Genomic DNA, 23,091 nt, shown 5'->3' with positions numbered 1-23,091 from the left:
AAAGTAAGAAACTTTGCCGAAGGAACCATACCTCTAAAACGAGTTCTGATGTCCCCCAATTTGGGTCGAACTTTTTAGTTTCTTTTCTCATGTAAAGGCCAAAAATGGTGATATTTTGAAATTATTGTATGGGGAACCCCCCAGGGGAGTTCCAGGATGTGTGCCACTGGCATGGGTGGATCGTCCAAAGTTAGTGGGGGTCGGTCATACATTTGGACTCGATTGGAGCACTCTAAATGGGTCAAAGTGGGATTTTTCAAAATTTGCCCCTACCCAAAAGTTCGACCCAAATTGGGGGACATCAGAATTCGTTTTAGAGGTATGGTTCCTTCGGCAAAGTTTCTTATTTTGATACGATTTTCACAGAGCAATGAGCGATTTTTAAATCGACCCGCCCTACTGTGCATTGATTATTTGAACTTACAAATATACTAAATAGTAGCTTGTTTGCAAATATAAGGAGGTATATGTGGATAGTACCTTTTGAAACTTTTTCGTTCATTTATTGCCGCTGTCGGTCAAAAATGTTAGATTGGCTTTCGGCACGCGACTTTCTTGCTTTAAAAAATTAAATTATAATTTATAATATTTTTTTTTGGTCAGATTACGTTGTAAATAAACAACGGCATGTATTTGTTGCTGCTAGCACAGCACGTTCACGGTACTATTTTCACTAACTTCACCACCTTAACCAGCCACTGACAGCACTAATCAGTGAGACAGTCTTTATACCAAGTACGTATCTATGTATGTCTTGTAGTATATGCATGCCATCGTTTCTTGTGACCTGTACATGTCCTGTATTGGTGTATATTGTATGTAGGAGCCAAACGTGATAATATTTTTCTCGTCCATCCTCATCCATTCAAGCGCTTAATTTTGTGTAGCGTGCCTGAACGTTTAAGCGACATTATGTGACAAGCTGTGTCTGCTTGTTTGTGACATATACCACATACATTTATTGGTGCATGAGTACCACACACATACTCGTGCAGTACATTTATAGCACCTGCAATGCATGCAAGCGATTTGATGTGGCTGTGTAGTGGGTATGCGGTTTTGACAAGGGTTAAAATGTTTTCTTTTTATTACTAGCAAAATCTAAAAATACTCACACTGCACGTCAATAATTATACGTGTCACGTGGTAGTAGGTAGTAGGTGGGAGCATAGCTTTGGCCGTTCACTTACTTACCACTTCACTCACTTTGGTCACAATGACTAACAACGTGACAATGTAAAAATTTAATTTGCAGTTCGTTGTGTCGAGGAAGTGTCAATTTAACTAAGCGCACGTATGTACTTCTGGTATAGTGCCTTGGGGTTAACCGATATGAGTTAATACGAAATGAAAACATTGAGTTGTGTGCATGTGAAGTCTAGCTTATAGGATATGATAGATTATCGAGTACGAAAAAAATAAAATGAAACAGAACTGAATTCGTTTTCGAAAAAACTGCAGAAACGATGCCAACGCTTTAAATACACACCAAACTGTCATTCTCTGTTGATGCATTAGCTTCTCGGTAACTACGAGCGAGTTTTCGACACGCAGATGCGGCTTCCTCTTCTTTTTTTTTTTAATAACGCCGTTTTAAACATAGTCGCCGTAGCTGAATGACTGACTGCGATTTGATAGAGCCTGGTTTCGAAAGCCGCTGTGAGCTTGAAACAGCAAATGCAAGAAAACATTTTTTTTAAAGCGATCGCCACTCGGACGAAAATAGCAAAAATTTCAGTATACCTTACAAAGCATGTGCTCTTCAATTATGTAAGCATAGATATTTAAGCCACTTAAGTTTTTCGAATCTCCGTGCTATACTAATTTTAATCTTTATCTTTATTAGTTTCATTACCTAAATATTCACCTTCACTTTTGTCCTATAATCCTGTAAACAATTTAAGGATACACAAATACGTAATCATAGCAAAAATAAGCCGCGAGAATTCCCTTTGCGATATAACAGCTTTAAACTTGACGAAGAGATGATATGTTGGGATGGGTCTGAATATATTGTATATAAAGAAGAAGAGTCTTATCAGAAATGATGGAAATCAGTATGTACGGGGTTGCTATTGGAATGATTCGTCAAGTTAAGTTTATTCGTCTTATTCTGGTTACCAAGCTTAAGTGAAAAATGTACCTTGTCCAAAGCAACAAAGAAACTCATGGTGAAACGTGAAACTCAACGTTAAGCAGGAAAATCCTGGGGTTGTATCCTAAGAATCCTGAGATGGATGTACACGATGATAATTTGACGGATGATATCATACAGAGTGGTCGCGTCTTTTCGACAGTACGAGCTACACTGAGCTTCAGCGCTTAGCATGTGTGTGCATCACGGGAGCGATGGGGCTTGCCCTACATCTATGATGAAGATGGTGCTCGAGCTGACACCGCTCCACATAGTTATTCAGCAATTAGCCAAGTGCACCCTGTTTAATATGACTAGGGGATGCTTTACTAAAGGAGAAGTGATTGTATCCAAAATTATGCAATTATTGAGCCTGCCGTTCCCACTTGCCCAGATACTCAGAGATTATTTCGTAATGGCATACCTCAGAATGAAGTAGCGGATGCGTTGGTTAGAGATAGAGAGACTTGCGTTGAGGCAACACACCATCCACTAAAACCTTGGAGGCTTAGAGGTAAGGTTACGGGATGTAAGCTGGCACTAAACTATGGATTTATGCTCACGGAGTCACGTCAGACTGGGAAATGCGGAGCAGGGCTGGGCGCTACATATTAGGTTTATTGCGAGAATTTTATTTTTCGTACTTTGGCTTCCCAATTCTGGTCTTATTTTTTGTCATCTTTTACTTCTGTATCGTCTAGACTTCTGTAAGGGGAGGATTAGGTAATTTAGAATAAAATGTGCGCAGGCGTTTCAAAACTTTAGGGTCTTTCACTTATCGTCACATCTTCATTCATTTCTTTTCGTGAGAGCAAGCTCTTACCTTTCTTTTATTTCTTCACGTTTTCTTTAAGACTTTCAATTTTGATAATTCAAATAGAATTGAACATTTTGTTTTTCCTCGTTTTTTTTTTGTAATTTCTTATTTTACTTTCACTTCTTCCACTCTTTTACAGTTTTACTTTAAACGCGTTTTATGATGTTGTGTTTTTTACCGCGAATCAAAGCCCATTGGACTCGACTATTTTTTTACCCTTGCTCTTTACAAAATGAGCGCGAATTCGTTAAGCCTGCTTTCGACTTTGTTCAGAAAAGTCTGATTTCTAACATCTTTGTTTGCTTTGGATTGGATGATGTAATAATTAAAGGTGATATTTTGAAGCACACTAGAAAGGGGAAGAAAAGAGGGTTTCTTTTCGAAATTGTGTGACAAATAAATACATATCATACATACGAGTGATCAAAAAATTAATGAAAGTTTTAATTCGGTGAATTTACCAATTTGGCATTTACTTCATATACTTCTAGTGTAAATAGTTTTCTAGTTGATTCAAACAAAAAATTTAATATATTTTAGATTTTCTGGGCTCATTCAAATTTTATTCTAGCCGAAAGCCTCCGATGCTAGCGCTGCACTACTTTTAGTTTGTATAATAATTTTATTGTTATGTAAACCTTTATAAAATAAAATAAAAAAATAAATAAATATTCCGAAAAGTTGAATAAAATTTGATAATTTTGTAAATAAAAACACAAACAAATTTTTTAACTTTTCTTTTTTATTATCCTGTATAGCTGCTTAATAAGATAATGCTTTCTGATTTAAAAATATTTTTTTTTTTCTTCACATACACTCATTTCACACATAAAAATTGCCTTTTTTATTAATTGCGCTTTGAAATTGTAAAAAAATATTTCCATCTCCTTAATTTTACATAAAAATTTATTCGATGATTTGATTAAGCCATCCCTTGAAACTGCTCCATCAAATATTGCAAAACTACTTACGAGTGCTGAAGAATATTAAGAAAAACTGCTGAAACGGTCTCAAGAGGCAATGACCAAGAGTCATAATGGACACGACACAATTGGCATATAGGCTAACCACCTTTGGAAATTATTGAGTAATAGTAGCTCGTTCTAACATTGAAGGAGAGCTTACCAGTGGAGCAAGACATTGCCCAATTGGTGTAGAAACCTGATGAAGCAAGTAAAATACATTCAGTGAAACCGGCGAGCACCTGTGAAAAAACTACATTAATAGCTGCTAAATTTAATTTTCAAAAATCGCTTATGAGCGTAGCAGCGGATTCGACAATAATTGCAAAAATGTTGGCAACAGGCAGCCAATAAAATTTGGGAAATGTGCAAGCACATGAAACAGCAAAAAAGCTGTCGCTTAATTTTAGTTACTAGTATGATATCGAATACACAAAAAGTACTTGCGATTTAAGCACACACAATTAAATTTCTTAGGGAGTTCAGTTTGGCGATTATTGCAAAACAACGGGAACGGGTATCACCTTATTACACCATGGTTTGGTGAAGCGAAGAATTTAAATGTATCTTAATATTTATTTGCCTTTATTTTTTTCTTCATCTAAATATTTTCATTTACCTTCGGCGTTTTGTCGTCATTAATCTGAATCTAAATCCTATTCATTACCCGCTGCGTGTGAAACGTTTCTTCGATTCAGTATCAATATCAAGGCATACATTTAGGAGTCATAATACTAGTACTTGTTTTGGTATTTGCATTACAGTCATTTTTGAGCTCATTTTCTCGCTATAAATTAAACTAATTTTTTATTAATTTTCTTACTTCCAGAAAGTATCTTTTGAATAATATATAATTATTTATACAAAAGAATCTATTTACGCCAGAGAAGGGATGTAAAGAAAACCAGTTTGATAATTAATATAAATATATGATTAATAATTTAGGTACGCATCCTTGGTAGATATTTAGTTGCTCTTGTTCCACAAATGGAGGGACTTACAGTTGTACGCCGCCTCTGACCGGCAGATGTTTTTTTAATATTAACTTCCTTATTGCAAAACTACACTAGGAGGCCTACCATTGCCCACCGAGAGGCGAATGCTATTAGAAAAATATTTTCCATTATTTGAGTATTTCGTATCCACAGCGGGTTTCGAACCCGTAGAATACCGAATTATATTTACGCACCGAACCATTCTTCTATGGAGACCATAAATATCTTACTTCACTCTGTATTTCTCTTTATTCTTTAGTTAAAACAGTTTGCCGATTTTTTGAAATTAACCAAACATATTAAATTACTGTGGTATCTCCTTTTTTTAATCTTGACTGTTTAAGGACAAGCTCATCACCCAATTTTTCGGTTTTGTTTGGGTCTCCTACCTGCAAAATATATGCAATTTAAAGCTACGACTTTCGCAGGCTTTATAAATTTTACTCCTTTCGGTTGCCTTAAACGCTCATAAAAATTAATTTTAAACTTTTCGTAGAATGCAATATTTCTTTTAAGGAACCAGTTTCTGTTTTTATGCTTAGAACAAAGCCCTGCGAATATGCCTTAAAGCATTGTGTGAAAGTCAAAAACATATACACGAATTTACAGTAGTCAAATACATACAAACAAGTGCATATTTTACTAAGGTGTGAGTTATAGGCGGGTAAGGAGTGAATATTTTACTCAGGCTGAGCTCTGCTGCGTCACTGCAATTAATTCGTTTCATGTCAAATGTAAACAATTTTGACACTACAATTAAGGAACAATAAAAAGGGAAGAGGAGAGGAAAAGACATTACAAAAACAATGTGCATACGGACAAAGTCTGCGAGAACTACTGAAAAACTAAAAGTAACTGCTGGGCACAAACAACTTTAACTTTTTTGCTAAGCCTGAATAACTTTCTACAAAAGCAGCAAATGTGAAGAATGAAGAAGAAAAAATTAACAATCACAACAAAAACAAATTGCGCGCGCCTACTCACATTTCATGGGCCTGCTTACCCGGTCGCTTGCCGTCTGCCGATTGCAAATATTGTTTTCAACCATCAACATCAAAGATGAAGTAAAGTACAAAAGGGGAGCAAGAGGTGGGTATGTGAGCACAATTTGATGCATACTTACATATACATATATGATCCAGAATAGGATGGTCTAAAAAAATAAACTTGAGGTCCTAATATTCGTGTTTTTTTTTTGAAATTCAAAATACTATTATTTCGTTTGAATTGAAACGAGAGCTTATTTAATTGTACTGATATTGTAAAAAGTTATTTTTTATAACAATTTGATCAATTTTTAAGAGATACATTGTTTGTCCATTTTGCGTTTTCTTTTATCAACTTTTGTGAAAAACGGCTTTTCCCTTAGAAGAAACATTCAAAACTTCATAAACTTTACGGCACTATTAAATATCCAGTATCAAAATAAAAAAAAAAAAAAAAAAAAAAGTAATTGGCGCGTACACTTCTGTTAGGTGTTTGGCCGAGCTCCTCCTTGCTCCACAAATGGAGGGACCTACAGTTTCAAGCCGACTCCGAACGGCAGCAATTTTTATGAGGAGCTTTTTCATGGCAGAAATACACTCGGAGGTTTGCCATTGCCTGCCGAGGGGCGACCGCTGTTAGAAAAATGTTTTTATTAATTTTGCTTTCACCGAGAATCGAACCAACGACCTCTCTGTGAATTCCGAATGGTAATCACGCACCAACCCATTCGGCTACGGCGGCCGCCAGTATCAAAATAGGTAAAGTAAAATATGTGCCTCTTTCCAGAAAGCATAGTTTCGCAAGATATATTTAGTACTTCGACACATCATTCGCCACTTTAATGAATATACACCTATGTTCACATTAACAGAAGCGTGACATGGTGCAAAGTTTTAACTATTTGCTTAGTTTTCATTTAATATTTGTAATCAATTTTTTTTTTATAAAACTATAGTTCATACTACAACAGAAACCTTATAACTTCAAGTTGCAAAACAATGCGTAATATTTTAAAACTTTCAAAAAAACTTTTGTCAAAATTTAAACTTTTAATCAGAATTAAAAAAAAAAGATACGCGTCTATTCAGTGTTCTATAACCTACTTGGTATAACATTGTGAGTTTAATATATAAAGAGAGAAAGAAAGAGTGTATCAGGTCATTCCCCGGAATGTCTTACAGGATGTCGGTACAAGCCTTTCCGATGGCCTCTACGGACGCAAAACGTTTTCTTTTCATGGCCAAATGCGATTTTTCAAATGGGTAAAAGTCACAGGGAGCCATATCAAGCGAATACGGTGAGTAATTGATGGCTAAATTCGATTTCTAGTCAAAAAATCAGTGACAAGAGTGGATCGATGAGATCATACCCTTCGTACCCTACAAATGCGATGCAACATACGCCTCAAAACCCCAAGATTAAAGATTGCATTGACGGTTTGGCACACTGGTACGAATTCCTTGTGGACAATTTCCTTGAAATCATAAAAACAAATGAGCATCGACTTGATTTTTGACTTCCCTAAACGCGATTTTTTGTATGGTGGTAAGTCTGGGGCCTTCCATTCGGCACTTTGACGCTTAGTTTCAGGTTCATGTTGGAAACACCACGTTTCATTACCAGTTAAATTGTTATAAAGGAAGTTCTCGGTGTTTCTCGCCTCTTTAATGAGGTCTTTCAAATGTTGAGCTCTGAGCAATTTTTGGTTCTCAGTTAACTTATGCGGAATGAAACGTGCACATACATTTTGTAAGCCCAAATGATCAGTTAAAATGCAATAAATCGATGTTTTGGAGATATTCAACTCCGATTCCATGAAATCTAACGATAATTTCGGTTCGAACAATTTCGATGGAGTTCTCGGTGATTCCTGCTTTGGGACAGCCCGTATGTTCATTGTCATTTATGTCCTCACAACCATCTTTGAAGCGTGTAAACCACTCATGAACTTTGGCACGAAAGAGACAATCATCACCATACACGTTTTTCATCCGTTCAAATGTTTCGTTAAATCTTTTACCGATTTTAAAACAAAATTTGATATTACCTCTTTGTTTCGAAACTCATATTTGTACCGATGACACAAACATACTGACACTTTAGATGCAATAACTTCGCTTCCACTGAATTGAATTTCACCAATTCGAGACTTGCCGCATGGTAGTCACATATAAACCAAATTCTACTACAATAACTGGCAAAAAAATGCGCTATAAGAAAAATTCAGATTTATTCACATCAAAATTTGTGTAAAATTCGATATTACCGCCGTTTGTGCTCGCTCTCGACGCAGCAAAGAGATTATCTCTAAATATTAGATGCCGAAAATAGTGACGAGTTTGAAAATTATACACCCACAGCTATATTCGAGGGTGAGAGAACATCTCGCCACTACATAGACAAGGGTGAGTTTGACCATTTCAATAATGGAAAAAATACTCAAAGTCAAAGGCGAGGAGTTACTTAAGGTATTAAATGAGAATCAGTAGTATGAATGCACTTTGAACCCAATGTGCAGTCTGCCAGATGGTGGCGTATAATTAGTTATCCAATCCTCTTTTTGAAAAAACTTTTTTATTAAATAAGAAAAAAATGATTTTGGGTGAAGTAAATTTTTGTTTTAACTTTTATGCACTCCTTTGCTTGGCTGTTTAGGCTGTCTAGCTTACAAGTGTAATTATATGCAAATTGGAAATCTTTCGTTAGGGTGCTTAGTTTTACACCACCTTGTAAGTAGGTAGGCTATTTGCATGAATTTCTGTATGATAAGTTTTTTCGATATAGTCTGAAACTGAAATTGTCTTAACCTAACTTTTTATGACCACTCTAGGTGTGGCTTAATAACTAGCAAAAAAAAAAACAAAACATCAACCAAATTATCAAGTTTGTCAAACCGTGAAGAAGAACCCAGATGAACATATCGACCTTCGTCATTTAATCGTCAATTTATAAAGCCGCAACTAAAGTTAATGTCTTTGTGAAAGTATACGGCTATGTAGAGTGACTATGAATACCACATAATTTGGTCAGTTTTGTGAAGGGCATTTGGAGCTATTCGAAGCAAAAGTGAGCTTGAAACAAAGTTCCGTTTAGTTTTCACAGTATGATATTGGTGACTAATGGATATGACTTTAACATAGAAAGTCAGAAATAATAATTCAAAATAGCGGCGAATAATAAGAAAATAAATCAAAACATAAATCCACGCGCACTGGAACACACATCACTGTTGGTAGTTACAGCTGAAAATTATGAAAGAGTCAATGAACTTCAGCCAGTGGTATATACCGGAAAGCTGCTAAAGAACATAACTCTCTCCCCACATACAAAAACTCACTCTAAGGATCTCTCGAAATATGACCACGTGCAGCTTACAAGGATTCTGGAAAATTATTCTATGCAAGAAGTATGCTCCAAAGCATAGAAGGAGATGAAATAATAAACTGCAAGAACACAATAAGAAGGATGAATGAAAAGAATTTTTAATTCAGCATCAATGGGTAGGCAACTAAAGCAAGAGCGCCCGAAAATGAAAGCACCAATCTCATAGGTCATGTCTGTGCTTAGAAGGAATAACTGGCGCAACTTCGCCATCAAGAGCTCATACTGGTGAAATTTCTTGCTTTCGATCCAAGCCAATGGATAAGCTTATTTTTTATAAATATAATCCTTAAGTGTATATAAACAAACACTGAACTTCTGTATAACTGGTCACCTTCACAAGTGAGCAGCAAGAATTATAACAATAAAGCATAAGTCTACAATACATGAGAACTTGTATATTGTTCTCAGGCAAATAACAATGAGAAGCACATATTTATGTGTATGTATAGTATTTTTGCTAAGTATGAAAAAAGTAGAATGTGCATAATGTCATCACCATAGCATCACTTCCATTAGCAAACTCACACTGCAACTCACACTCGGCCGAGGACTTCGCCCCTTGCTCAACTTTAGCTTCAGTAAACTTTTAACTCTTTTTGTGTAAGCATACTTTCAGGTGCAACATACTCACCTATACCTTTTTTATATACAAATATTATGTAAATATATCCGTTTCACAATCTTCTGTCTGCCTCACCAACTAAGCCAGCTAACAATGGCCTGCTGGCATTTGTATTTGTTTACTCTAAACTCTGTCGCCCATGAGCAGTCAAGTGTACACACACTCATACATGCAATGTATGTTGGGTGTATGCCAGTCTGTATTATTCAAATTAATGTGTGTATGCTTGCTGGCCATTGTCAAGTGTTGATTTTTATTTGTATAAAGTTTTTTATTGTCACGTACGTGTGAAGTGTAGTCATTAGGATAAGTTGCATCAGCTGCAACCAACCATTCGCACGCTTTCCATCATCCGCATAGTCAGTCGGCGAGAGGGTTTCGCTACTCAAACATGTTCCCTTGAAAAATACCAATTTTGTGGGCGTGGTCCTTGGCTTTACTAAGGTAATACTTCGAGTGGCGAAGAGCGTTTGAAGTGTTGATGTGTATAACTAGAGAGGGAACTTTTACCATTGTTATTATTAGCGGGACATACAGCTCGATATCAAGAACCAATTACGAAGAATGTTTTGGATAATTATTTTGAGACTTTGCAACTTTAATTGGAAAAATGAAAAGAACACAAAATAGTAAGTAAATTAGAGCTTGAACGTAAAAGTTGTTATACTTTATATATAAAAGGCTGTCTATCTAACTGTCTGTTTGTTTGATGTAGCTAATCTCCGAACCAGCTGTACCGATTTTCACTGCCAGGTAGATTCAATTTTCAATCGTGTTAACAGCCACTTCAAGCTTGTTGAATCTCCGATTTCAATTAGCAATGCTATGAAAAACACATTTCATGGACAAATCGCAACCGAATGTATAATAAACCAGGAATTGCAAACCATCCGTAAGCGTTTAAAATACGTTGAATGTACGTAGAATTCCGCCACATATAGTAAAAGAAACTATTTAGTAATTGGCTTTTTTTTATTTATTGTTAAAGCTATTAAAACTTATATCCCTCCTTCAAGTAGAAATTCAAACTAAAACTAAGAAGATGCCTAACTTATATACTCTCTAGTAAAATGGAGAAAAGGAAAAATCTGAAAGTTTACTAACGACTTTTTATGTGTACAATTCTGTAGTAAAAGATCATACCACATGATACATGACGATATGCACATACAGCCCGGGAAAAAATAAAGCATAACGACAAGCCTTACTTTTTATAAAAATATAGTACCTTCTATAATATACATATAATTGGTGCGTACTCTTTTTTTGGATATTTGGCCGAGGTCCTCCTTGTGGCGCGCGTCCTGATGTAGTTGCACAAATGGAGGGACCTACAGTTTCAAGCCGACTCCGAACGGCAGATATTTTTATGAGGAGCTTTTTCATGGCAGAAATACACTCTTGCCATTACCTGCCGAGGGGCGACCGCTATTAGAAAAATGTTTTTCTTAATTTAGGTGTTTCACCGAGATTCGAACCTACGCTCTCTCTTGATTCCGAATGATAGTCACGCACCGACCCATTCGGCTACGGCGGCCTATAATAAAGACCACAATAATCCAGGTTTGAAACTTTGTGTAAGACTTATAAAAAAGTCAACAAATGTTCATCAAAATTTTTGAAATTTATGAAGTTACAATACAATACAAATCTGAAGCAGCTCAAAATTTTTCATATATTAAAAAATCTGTGAATTGGTTATTTTGAGCAAAGGCGCAAAGCCATCTAAGAAAGAAAATTTTAAAAACTAACGGGATTTACCAGCAACTTCAAATTTGCACTTGTTTTACTTGTGTATCAAATCTTTTAAATTTTGATGAAAATTTGTCCATTTCTTAAATTCAAAAAAAAAAAGTATGAAGTTTGGATTTATATGTTTAGTACACAATGCGTCATACTTGAAAACAAAAAAAAAAACTATTAACATTAAGAAAAAATAAAAAAAATGTGAAAACTCGTCATACTCTCCATACACGTCGAAAATGTCTTGGGTTGCTTCGGCAGGTTTTTGATATCGATGAAAAGCAAAGACGAGCAGGTGTCGAAAATGTTGATTCTTGCCTCCTGGGTATTCCATTTCTAAGCCTTAAAATTATTAAAAAACTAAATAAAACAAAAATACAATTAACATAGTTTTGTAAAGCAGAAAGAGTTCTGTCAAAGGAATACTTGCCCTTTGCCAAACACCAAACAAATCGTTGTAAAATAAAAGAAGTCACAAGCCAAAAAAGTCGGTGGCTCGAATTCCCTCCCCCTGGCAGGTACATTTACTCATTATTTTTTTGTGTAATACAGACCAGTTGATAGTCAAAAAAAAAAAAAAAATACTTGTAAAATTTCGAAAAAAATTTTTTTTTTCATATTTAAGAAGGTAAATTTAAGTATTTCTTATATTATAGATCGTCAACCGTGACGACTCTATTCTTTACCTTCGAGCGCTGGGAGAGGTATAGTTACGTTGTATTCAAACTTTAGACGCGTTTTTCTCAAAACTATATTTTTCGAATTGGCGTACACGATAAATCGAAAAGTTATTGACCGACCTCCTTGCAATTTTGCACAGATCTTTTTTATGATACTGTGGTGCGCTTCAACTTTTTTCCGATAGGGAGGGCGAACGACGCAATATTTTTTATTTTTCGCTTGTCATTTGTAAACTTCATTAGTATACATTTCATCATGGAACGCTACACACTTGAGCAACGCGTTAAAGTTATTCAGACTTATTATGAAAACGGGCGTTCAAATCAAAATGCATATTGCGCACTTCATCTTCAGGGAGGACGCACATTTTCACCTCGGTGGATTCGTCAATAAGCAGAATTTCCGCATTTGGGCGAAAGATAATCCAAGAGAGATTGCCGAAAAACCAATGTACCCACAAAGAGTGACTGTTTGGTGCGGTTTACATGCCGGCGGCGTAATTGGCCCATATTTTTTCGTTGACGAGAACGATCGCCACGTTACTGTGAATGGAAATCGATACCGCGACATGATACACGATTATTTTTGGCCGGAATTGAATGGTATGGACTTAGACGACATGTGGTTTCAACAGGACGGGGCCACAAGCCACACAGCACACGCTACAATTGATTTGTTAAAGAGTAAATTCGATGAGCGCATTATTTCCAGAAATGGACCGGTCGAATGGCCGCCGCGCTCGTGTGATTTGCCGCCTCTAGACTATTTTCTTTGGGGTTATGTGAAGTTATTGGTCTACAGTAACAAACCGGCGACGATTTGTGAGCTCAGAGCCAATATTGAACGCGAAATTGCTGGAATTTCGGCCGATTTATGCAAAAGAGTGGTCGAAAATTGGGTACAACGATTGGACTTCGTAAAACGTGCACGCGGTGGTCATGCAAAAGAAATCGAATTTCAATTTCATTACAAAAGTCAAACCGTTTGTGTTTTATTCAAAAAAAAAGTTAAAGCGCTCTTACTGAAAAACGCTTTATGTGAATTTACAAGTTTTCGAAAATGTTTCGAAAGCAAAAATAGTAGAAAAATTCGCCCCAAAACTCTTTTTTTTTAAGCATTTTATTCCGCGAATTTTTCTTTTTCCATTTCTTTTTAAATCATATAGAAATAATGACATTAATAAGCAAACAAACTTTTGGTTTTTTGTATTCAGGTCACTAACGTCGATGCTACAATGCCCGCCGATTGAGAAGCCCGCTGCGACCTTCCTGGAAGAATTGAGTGTACATCCGCTATTTTATATGATTAAAAAAAATATATTGATTTCTTCATTTTGAATAATTTTAATGAAAATCAGGGAAAATATGGCCGTTTACAGGTATCTGTCCCTTAACAATCAAGAGTTATACAATAAATTCATATAAGGAACACGAAAAGCTCACGTTTAATAGTTAAAACATTTTTTGCGACCGAGAGCTCGAAGCCCACGGAACTTGAGAGCTTGTTGAGTTCAAACAGCCTACTTTTCATTGCTGCATTACTATTAAGATGCGAAGAACTCGCGTCAACATAAAATTTAATTTTGCTAAGCTAACTTAGACTGACTTAGCTTAGAAGCAATATCAACAATAGAATATACAGGCAAGAAGATTGTTCTATTGCTCGGGGTCAGTAAGTTGATAAATTGACCACTTGAGAAATATGAAGCATCAAATAAATTGTACCGCAGAGCGTATTTCATAAATGTCTTCTGAACTGATTCCAGCCGATTGATGTGTACTCGATGATAAATAAGGGCTCTATTCAAAACACATTCTAAAGCATTTTCATATTAAATTTTGGAAATGTCCCAATCTAAAAATTACATAACGGGTCTATTTAAAAAGAGGTGGTCTGTAAAGTCGGTTTACTGACGATAGAAAATACTGATTGAATGGTTGCATTTTTCAAAAGAAAATTTTAATTTTATTTGTTTGATAGATATTTTGTATGGCTATAGCCTCATTCTCTATAACATTAACATAACATAATATACTTTAACATAACATAACATAACATAACATAACATAACATAACATAACATAACATAACATAACATAACATAACATAACATAACATAACATAACATAACATAACATAACATAACATAACATAACATAACATAACATAACATAACATAACATAACATAACATAACATAACATAACATAACATAACATAACATAACATAACATAACATAACATAACATAACATAACATAAAATAACATAACATAACATAACATAACATAACATAACATAACATAACATAACATAACATAACATAACATAACATAACATAACATAACATAACATAACATAACATAACATAACATAACATAACATAACATAACATAACATAACATAACATAACATAACATAACATAACATAACATAACATAACATAACATAACATAACATAACATAACATAACATAACATAACATAACATAACATAACATAACATAACATAACATAACATAACATAACATAACATAACATAACATAACATAACATAACATAACATAACATAACATAACATAACATAACATAACATAACATAACATAACATAACATAACATAACATAACATAACATAACATAACATAACATAACATAACATAACATAACATAACATAACATAACACAACATAACATAACATAACATAACATAACATGCTGTTCAAGCAAGGTAACGACGCAGGAGCAAGATAACGACGCATTTTTTGGTGCATGCAGCCGGCTACATAGAATTATAAGACGTTATCACGTCAAAATATAATAATAACATTAAAACAACAGGTATTATTAACAAACTTGGTTTTATTTTAAATTCTTCAAGTAAATCAAAATAATAATAATCAATAAGAAGGCATATGCAAATACAAATACGTCAATTTATATATGTACATATGCGCATATACATACATATATACGCTCACTTAAGTAGGAGAGAGCAAGATGTCGAACGTTGCCGTTCGTTTGCTTTGTTTGCTTTGTCGTTCGTTCGGCGCTTTCGCTTGCAGTTCATTCAAGGTAACGGCAATAAGCAAGGTAACGACAATGAGCAAGGTAACGGCAAATGAGCAAGGTAACGACAAATGAGCAAGGTAACGACAAATGAGCAAGGTAACGACACATTTTTTCGTGCGTGCAGCCGGCTAAATCGAATTATAAGACGTTATCACGTCAAAAACTTATAGGCTTGACTACAGGTAAATCGGGCTTAAATTTAACTTTTGGAAAAATCTGAATACCAGCGCCACCCAGCCAAAACTTGTGCAAGTTAAGTTTTTGTATTAAAGCACTTTTTTTATTATATTTTTTTTTAAATAACTTTATTTAGTCCAGTTAAGTTTTTATATTAAAACACTTTTTTTTTACATCTTTATTTACTCCCGACCACGACTTATCGTCGTCAATCCACAAATCAAATAACTAACTTCTTATTCTACGCTGCCACCTTAAATACCCTTTGTCTGTCTATGTTGTTGTTGTTATCATATGCTTTGATCCCGCATGCCCGGTGACGCTGTTATTGGGATGCATTGTTAGCGAACGCCACTGTTAGGTTGCTGTTAAGCAATGCTCTTAGTCTGCGTACCGTAAAGGGATTTGCTGTTTTTCATTGTTACTGATGATCACGTTAGGATCCCATAACTGAACATATTACGGCGTGATGATTATAGACGGCGCACTTGTTTGTGAAAAACAAGATCAGACCGCTAAGCTATTGTTCAGCAATGCTCTTAGTTGGGTGCCTGGGTACCGTAAAGGGATTTGCTGTTTTTCATTGTTACTGATGATCACGTTAGGATCCCATTACGGCGTGATGATTATAGACGGCGCACTTGTTTGTGAAAAACAAGATCAAAGCAATGCTAACTGCTGGGTCAAATATTAGGGCAGGCATGATATGATAACTTACACCTTCGCTGGTAGACTCAAAACAACTCCTCAAAACTTCTTCGTAACCAGATGAATGGTGCAGATAGCTTTCAAGCTACTTGAAGAAATACAATTTCAAAGTCTGCAGAAAATATATCTAGAAAAAGGCAGGTGCTGTGTGTTGTCCTTTTCCGAATATTAGCTTCCAGCGCGGCACACACATTGACTAGGGTTTATTAGTTCGCCTTCAGCGCTCAAGTTGTGGCACTTGAGTTCCATTTCTCTGTTTCTAACTGTTACGCGATTGGCTATGCTATGTGCTTAGTGACAGACTCTGTCTCTCTCGACAATGGCAATTTCAGTTTTCCGTTTTTCTCACTTTGATTGTATTCGGTGCATTTCTTGCATAAACGTACAAGTATTTTTCGGTATGCCGAAATCCCTTTTGTTTGTATGCAGCTGGTAATGCTGTTTCGCCTTCGCCATTGCTTGGTATGTCATGTGCTAGTGTCTCATTGCTTTGTACACAAATCAAAAGGATAACTTCATCGTGTGATGCATTCGTTGTCGTTTTTCTATTGTTGAGCCTACAAAGTGACGCCAGAAGCTAAACGGGCTCTGAATTTACTGCGGTGTGGACGACGATGCTACTGACAGTCTTCCTCTACAATCATGCTTCAGTTGTGTTGAATGGCTCAACGAATTTGAATTTCTGCTTGAATTCCAGCTGCCTTTGCTTATGTCGCTATTTTGCATGTTGTTTGTGGCCATTATTGCGGAAATGTTGCTGCTGTTGGCTAGAATTTTTCATTGCCGTTGGCGGCTGGTGACTGGCGTCGGCCTGGCATGCGAATTTTACATAAATCAATGCACAATTTATATACTTTGACGGCAATTCCGATGAGTAGTTTTTGGAAATACCAGCTGCTGTGTCGGTGAAGCTTTGCATATATTTTTGAGCTTCACCCGCAAATGAATGAGCCTAATAGTATTTAGGCATGTATATTAGTGGGAGAATTTTGTTGGCCAACTTTTAGTTTAGTCATATTTTTTGGCAGTAAAAAGTTGACCCACTTTACTAATGAAGGCAATTTTGCATTCATTTATTTGAAATTCGTACAAAATTTAAACGAGACTTCAAGGAAACTCTAACTGAATGATAAAAGTAGTTAAACGATACAAAAATGTACGTAAAAGTAATAGCGATTTCTATAGTGTAATGCATGATTATTTCTAAGGAAAAGGTTACATATTTGGGGGAACTATACCACAGAATATCTTAAATTTATGTTTTTTTTTGCGTACAATTTACATCTTTTTTTGTTTTTATTCGCTGAAATATTAAGAATATACTTAAAAATTTGTAAAATGTTCTTTAAGTTGTGTTGGGTACCTTACCGCAATAGAAGCTTAAACTATAGAAGCAGAAATGAAATGATTTCTTAAAATGTCTTATATTATTAATATATTTTTCATATGGCCATTAACTATTTGGACACTAGCGGCCTAATAGATATATAGATATCCTGAAATTTTTATCCTAAGTTTGTTAGCTGCCGTCCTCAATGATTGGGTAGGTAAAATGGTTGAAGTGCAGGCCTGGCACTCTCGAGTGGCACTAAAGCGCCATTTTGATCAAAAATTCTGCTTGCAGAATTGACGAAATTTAAGGTGTGTGCTACGCTACGACTTCCAAGAGAACAAAAACGGCGACCTTATAGTCGACGTTAAAAATCACTTCTGCACGTTATCAAATAGTAACAGCAAGAGCATCTTCGGAGAAGATGAGAAACCCGAGCCAGTGGCAAGTTGCAAGCACCAGCTCATTTGCAGAATTTGGTCGGATGAACGCAAGTCTGCCGACTGGAACTTAAGTCTACTCTACCCAATCCAAGACAGGGCCGCCCTGCACTAATGCACCATTTACACAGGGACCAGTGTTCTTAATATCGCATAAAGGTTCTATCGAGCATACTGTTTTAAAGACCAAAGTTCAGTGTCAGTGAACTGATAGGATCTTATCAGTGTGGTTATAGACCGTGTAAATTTATCATTTAACTAATATTCACAGTACGCCGAACGTAGAACAGACCCGAGAGAAGATACTCGATGCACACCACTGCCGTCAATAGGACGAACATTAGTGTATATGTGTATGTCGAGATGCCTGGATTTCATATCCCTGCAAAACTAATACAGCGTTGGATCAGATTTGTGAAGACCCTCTCTGAGCTGTTTGATTCCAAATGAGCTTTCCAATAAGGCGACTCTCTGTGGTGTGATTTCTTTAATCTGATTCAGGAGAAGATAGTACAAGCTGCAGAATTCAACCGACATGGTAGAAACTTCTGCAAGAGCGTGCAATTACTGGCGTATGCTTATGATATCGACATTTTCGGCCTTAAAAATGCAATGAACCTGCAGGCGAAAATGAAGTGTTCTCTGTCATTAGACAAGAAGTCAGCATTTGCGTAACTTAGAACCCCGTTACTGTTGGCAGTTATATATTTTGGAAAGTACACTAAACTGATGCTTGGCGTTATGGGTGATGGCTGAGGAGTCGGTGAATTTTTGTTTAGCCCCTTTTGGTGGCTGTAAGTCACCGGGACCACATGGAGTCTTTCAAAAGATGATTAAGGGGGGAGCCTGGTTTATGAGGTCTAAAAATTGCATCTCTTTGCGATTTTTTTTTTTAAGGAAAAAGTTAATTTAGCACTGCAAAGTTTTTTATATCTTTTAATGAACTTTTAAAAAGTATAAAAAAATTTTGTACTGGTTAAAATAAGTTGAAAAAAATATTTAACATAGAAATTTGTAGAGCGCTGCAACGCTGGAGTTTCCAACTGGCGTACAAGATACAGCTCGTAATTATTATCTAAAGCAAGAAATTCAAATGGATTTCTAATTATCATGATTTTTTATTCTAGATGAACTAAGAAAACTGAGAGAAATTCCAAAATTTCAACTTTTTGGAGGTTTTAAAGAAAAAAATGCCTTTCTATAAAAAAAAATTCACTTCAACTTGGTATAAAAATCTTGAAAAATTCTTTTTTATCTATTTTGTTAGTTCAAATAGAAGAGAATGTAATAGTTAAGTGAACAAGCTATGATTCATTTCAAAAGGTTCATTAGTTTTTTTTCATTCATGTACCCCAATTCAAAGAAATCATAAAAATGAAAAGTCGAGAAAAGCAGATAAAGTTTGTACTATAGCTGTCCGGTCACAGCGTAACTACCTAACGCTCGCCTAGCTTTGGCTTTGTATCTACGGAAATATTGAGAATTAGGCTCTGTTACTTTGTGTGAATATTCTGAAATATATTAGGAATCGCTTAAAACGAAAAAAAAAAAATAATTTTTTTGACCTTATAAACCAGGCTCCCCCCTTAAGGCGAAGACAAGTTTATAAGTTTTCCACCCTTTGGACAAAAGTCAAGGTAGTCGCACGAATATAGGTACTGCTGGAATGAGTACGTTTCGTCAATCTCGATAAAGCACTTAATTCGCGGAACAAAATGAAAGCATTACCGCATACCGAATATATGAATCGGCTGGTTTGGGTATGCGAAAATCTTCTCCCGTATATATGCTTTTATCCAAATAATTATTCATTATGAAATTCCAATGACAATTTACTTTTTAACCAAAAAGACTAGTTGCTAATTTATGCTATTTTCCCCTTTCTCCATTTCTCTATTTCGTTTTTTTAGTAGAAATTAATCGTTTTCTTAACTATTCTATTCACATAACTGATTTAACTTCATTTATATATATGTATATTTACTTCTATCACTACAACAGTCCATGTAAATCAGCCATTGCTTGAAACTCCACTTGGAGTGATTTTCAGTCAGCTCTCTCCGAACAATTGGCAGCTTTATCCTTCACATTCTCAATGACCTAAAGTAATTTTAAAGGACTAACTACTTTAAAATTCGACTTATCAACGAATAGAAAACGGCGCAAGTTCTTATGAATATTACTAAAATAACTTGAAAAGGACCACAAATATACAATATCATACATTTTTGTTAACAATAATTTAATTTATTGTTTCATTGTGAAACCGGGCTCAAGAAATAAAAATACGAAAACGAAACTAGAGGCCTCTAAAACAGATTAAATCAAATTTAGAATACACAAAAATTTGTATTAATCTTCAGTGTGATTAGTTGGAGTGATTTATTTGAAAGTGTCAAAAAGAAAAGATGTACAAATTAAAATTAATATAAAGGAAAATAATGAAGATGACAAGGTTCAAATATGACTGATTTTTGTCGAAACTTTTACGCAATGGCATTCAGCCATGCCTTCATCTATACTAATATTATAAAGAGGAAAACTTTGTTTGTTTGTTTGTTTGTTTGTTTGTTTGTAACGAATAGGCTCAAAAACTACTGGACCGATTTTAAAAATTCTTTCACCATTCGAAAACTACATTATCCACGAGTAACACGGATTACATTTTATTTTGGAAAAAAATAGGGTTCCGTAAGATATTTGGATTTTTCGGACACAAACTGAAAAAAATCTTATATATAAAATAAAGTCAACTTTTTGTGTGTGTTCGCTAACCGGCCGTGTCTGCACCGAATTAAACCGAACTTACACACATTGTTAAGAAGGTATTGAAGATGGTTTCCGTATAGTTTGAATACCTATTGGTAGATAGGGTCTCGAGATATAGGTCGAAACGTAGACCGGGGTAACCTTCGGATGTGTATGTACAATATGGGTATCAAATTGAAGCTGTTGGTGAATGCTTTAGTACAGAGTATCTTTCATGCCGCTCCGTGACTGGGGTCTCGAGATATAGGTCAATACGTGGACCCGGGTAACCTTTGGTTGTGTATGTACAATATGGGTATCAAATGAAAGCTGTTGATAAGTGCTTTAATACGGGGTAATTTTCATATCTATTGATGACTAGGGTCTGGAAATATATGCCAAAACGTGGACCCGCCGTGTCTTTGCACCGAATAAACCAAACTTACACACATTGTTAAGCAGGTATTGAAGATGGTTTCCGTATAGTTTGAATACCTATTGGTAGATAGGGTCTCGAGATATAGGTCAAAACGTAGACCGGGGTAACCTTCGGATGTGTATGTACAATATGGGTATCAAATGGAAGCTGTTGGTGAATGCTTTAGTTCAGAGTATTTCCATCCGCTCCGTGACTAGGGTCTCGAGATAGAGACCAAAACGTGGATCCTAGAATGTGTTTGTACAATATGGATATCAAATGAAAGCTGTTGATAAGTGCTTTAATACGGGGTAATTTTCATACCTATTGATGACTAGGGTCTCGAAATATATGCCAAAACGTGGACCCGCCGTGTCTTTGCACCGAATTAAACCAAACTTACACACAATGTTAAGAAGGTATTGAAGATGGTTTCTGTATAGTTTGGATACCTATTGGTGGATAGGGCTCGAGATATAGGTCAAAACGTGCACCCGGGTAACCTTCGGATGTGTATGTACAATATGGGTATCAAATAGAAGCTGTTGGTGAATGCTTTAGTTCAGAGTATTTTTCATGCCGCTCCGTGACTAGGGCCTCGAGATAGAGACCAAAACGTGGACCCTAGAATGTGTTTGTACAATATGGATATCAAATTGAAGCTGTTGGTGAATGCTTTAGTACAGAGTATTTTTCATGCGGCTCCGTGACTGGGGTCTCGAGATATAGGTCAAAACGTGGACCCGGGTAACCTTTGGCTGTGTATGTACAATATGGTTATCAAATGAAAGCTGTTGATAAGTGCTTTAATACGGGGTAATTTTCGTACCTATTGATGACTAGGATCTCGAAATATATGCCAAAACGTGGACCCGCCGTGTCTTTGCACCGAATTAAACCAAACTTATGCACATTGTTAAGTAAGTATTGAAAATGGGTTTCGTAAAGTTTGGTTGTAATTCGGAGCAGTGGCAACGGGTACAGCGTTCTTTTGAGCCAGCCATAATGTCGCTTACTTTTTTAACCCTTGGGGCGGAACTGAACTGTCAAATTGACAGTGTGAGTTACAATGTGTCAATATTTCTTTCTGATTTGGATGCCATAAGGAAAAAATGTAAGTGCAACATGTAAAAATTGTTTGTGAATTTTTTTGGAGTGGATTTTGGAACAGTGAATAATTTCTTACGAAATTTGAGAATTTAATTTGAAATCCGAATGAAATTATGTGTTCGTGGAAAAAACAATTTTTTTCGTTTTTTTTTTGTTTTTGAAAAATATAAATGGATAATGGTTAAAAAAGCTCCAATGCTTAATAAAACATATAAATTGAAACGAAAAACATGGATGATCAGGAAAAAAGACGATTGTTTATTCATATGCGTTGATTTGAAATTTAAAAACAATATTCTTTTTTCCTGATTTTCAATTTATATTTTATATTTACTCAAAAACAAATAGAAAAACAAAAAATATTGTTTATGCCAAAGCGCTTGAATAAAGAATAAAGAAATAAATAATATGAAAATCATATACTTTCTGTTCTAAACCATATCTATTCTATTTTAGTGTGCCCAGCGAAGGGGGCCGGGTTGGCTAGTAATATATATTTGCATAATACTATAGATATTTACATAGATATAAAGCGTTTTTCAGTAAGAGCGCTTCAACTTTTTTTTTGAATAAAACACAAACGGTTTAACTTTTTTAACTAATTTTTTTTTTATTATCGAATTTGAACATATACATTTAAGTATAAAATTCGGTTTCTTTTGCATGACCACCGCGTGCACGTTTTACGAAGTCCAATCGTTGAACCCAATTTTCGACCAGTCTCTTGCATAAATCGGCCGAAATTCCAACAATTTCGCGTTCAATAT

The 23,091-nt window shown here is 35.4% G+C and overlaps 1 protein-coding gene across 1 annotated transcript in view; it reads left to right on the top strand.

Annotated features, from left to right (window-relative positions):
* LOC129251090 (uncharacterized) overlaps window positions 1-13,574 on the top strand; it is a 38,520-nt gene extending 24,946 nt beyond the window's left edge. Inside the window, exon 2 of the mRNA XM_054890500.1 lies at window positions 13,539-13,574. Coding sequence (XP_054746475.1) covers window positions 13,539-13,546 — 8 coding nt within the window. The 3' untranslated portion in view covers window positions 13,547-13,574. The remainder of the gene's footprint in view (window positions 1-13,538) is intronic.
* The last annotated feature ends 9,517 nt before the right edge of the window (window positions 13,575-23,091 follow it).

This window comes from Anastrepha obliqua, chromosome 1 (genome assembly GCF_027943255.1).
Source record: "Anastrepha obliqua isolate idAnaObli1 chromosome 1, idAnaObli1_1.0, whole genome shotgun sequence".
Taxonomy (NCBI): domain Eukaryota; kingdom Metazoa; phylum Arthropoda; class Insecta; order Diptera; family Tephritidae; genus Anastrepha; species Anastrepha obliqua.
The sequence above is the reverse complement of the archived record's forward strand: the minus strand, read 5'-3'. Positions and strand labels throughout refer to the sequence as shown.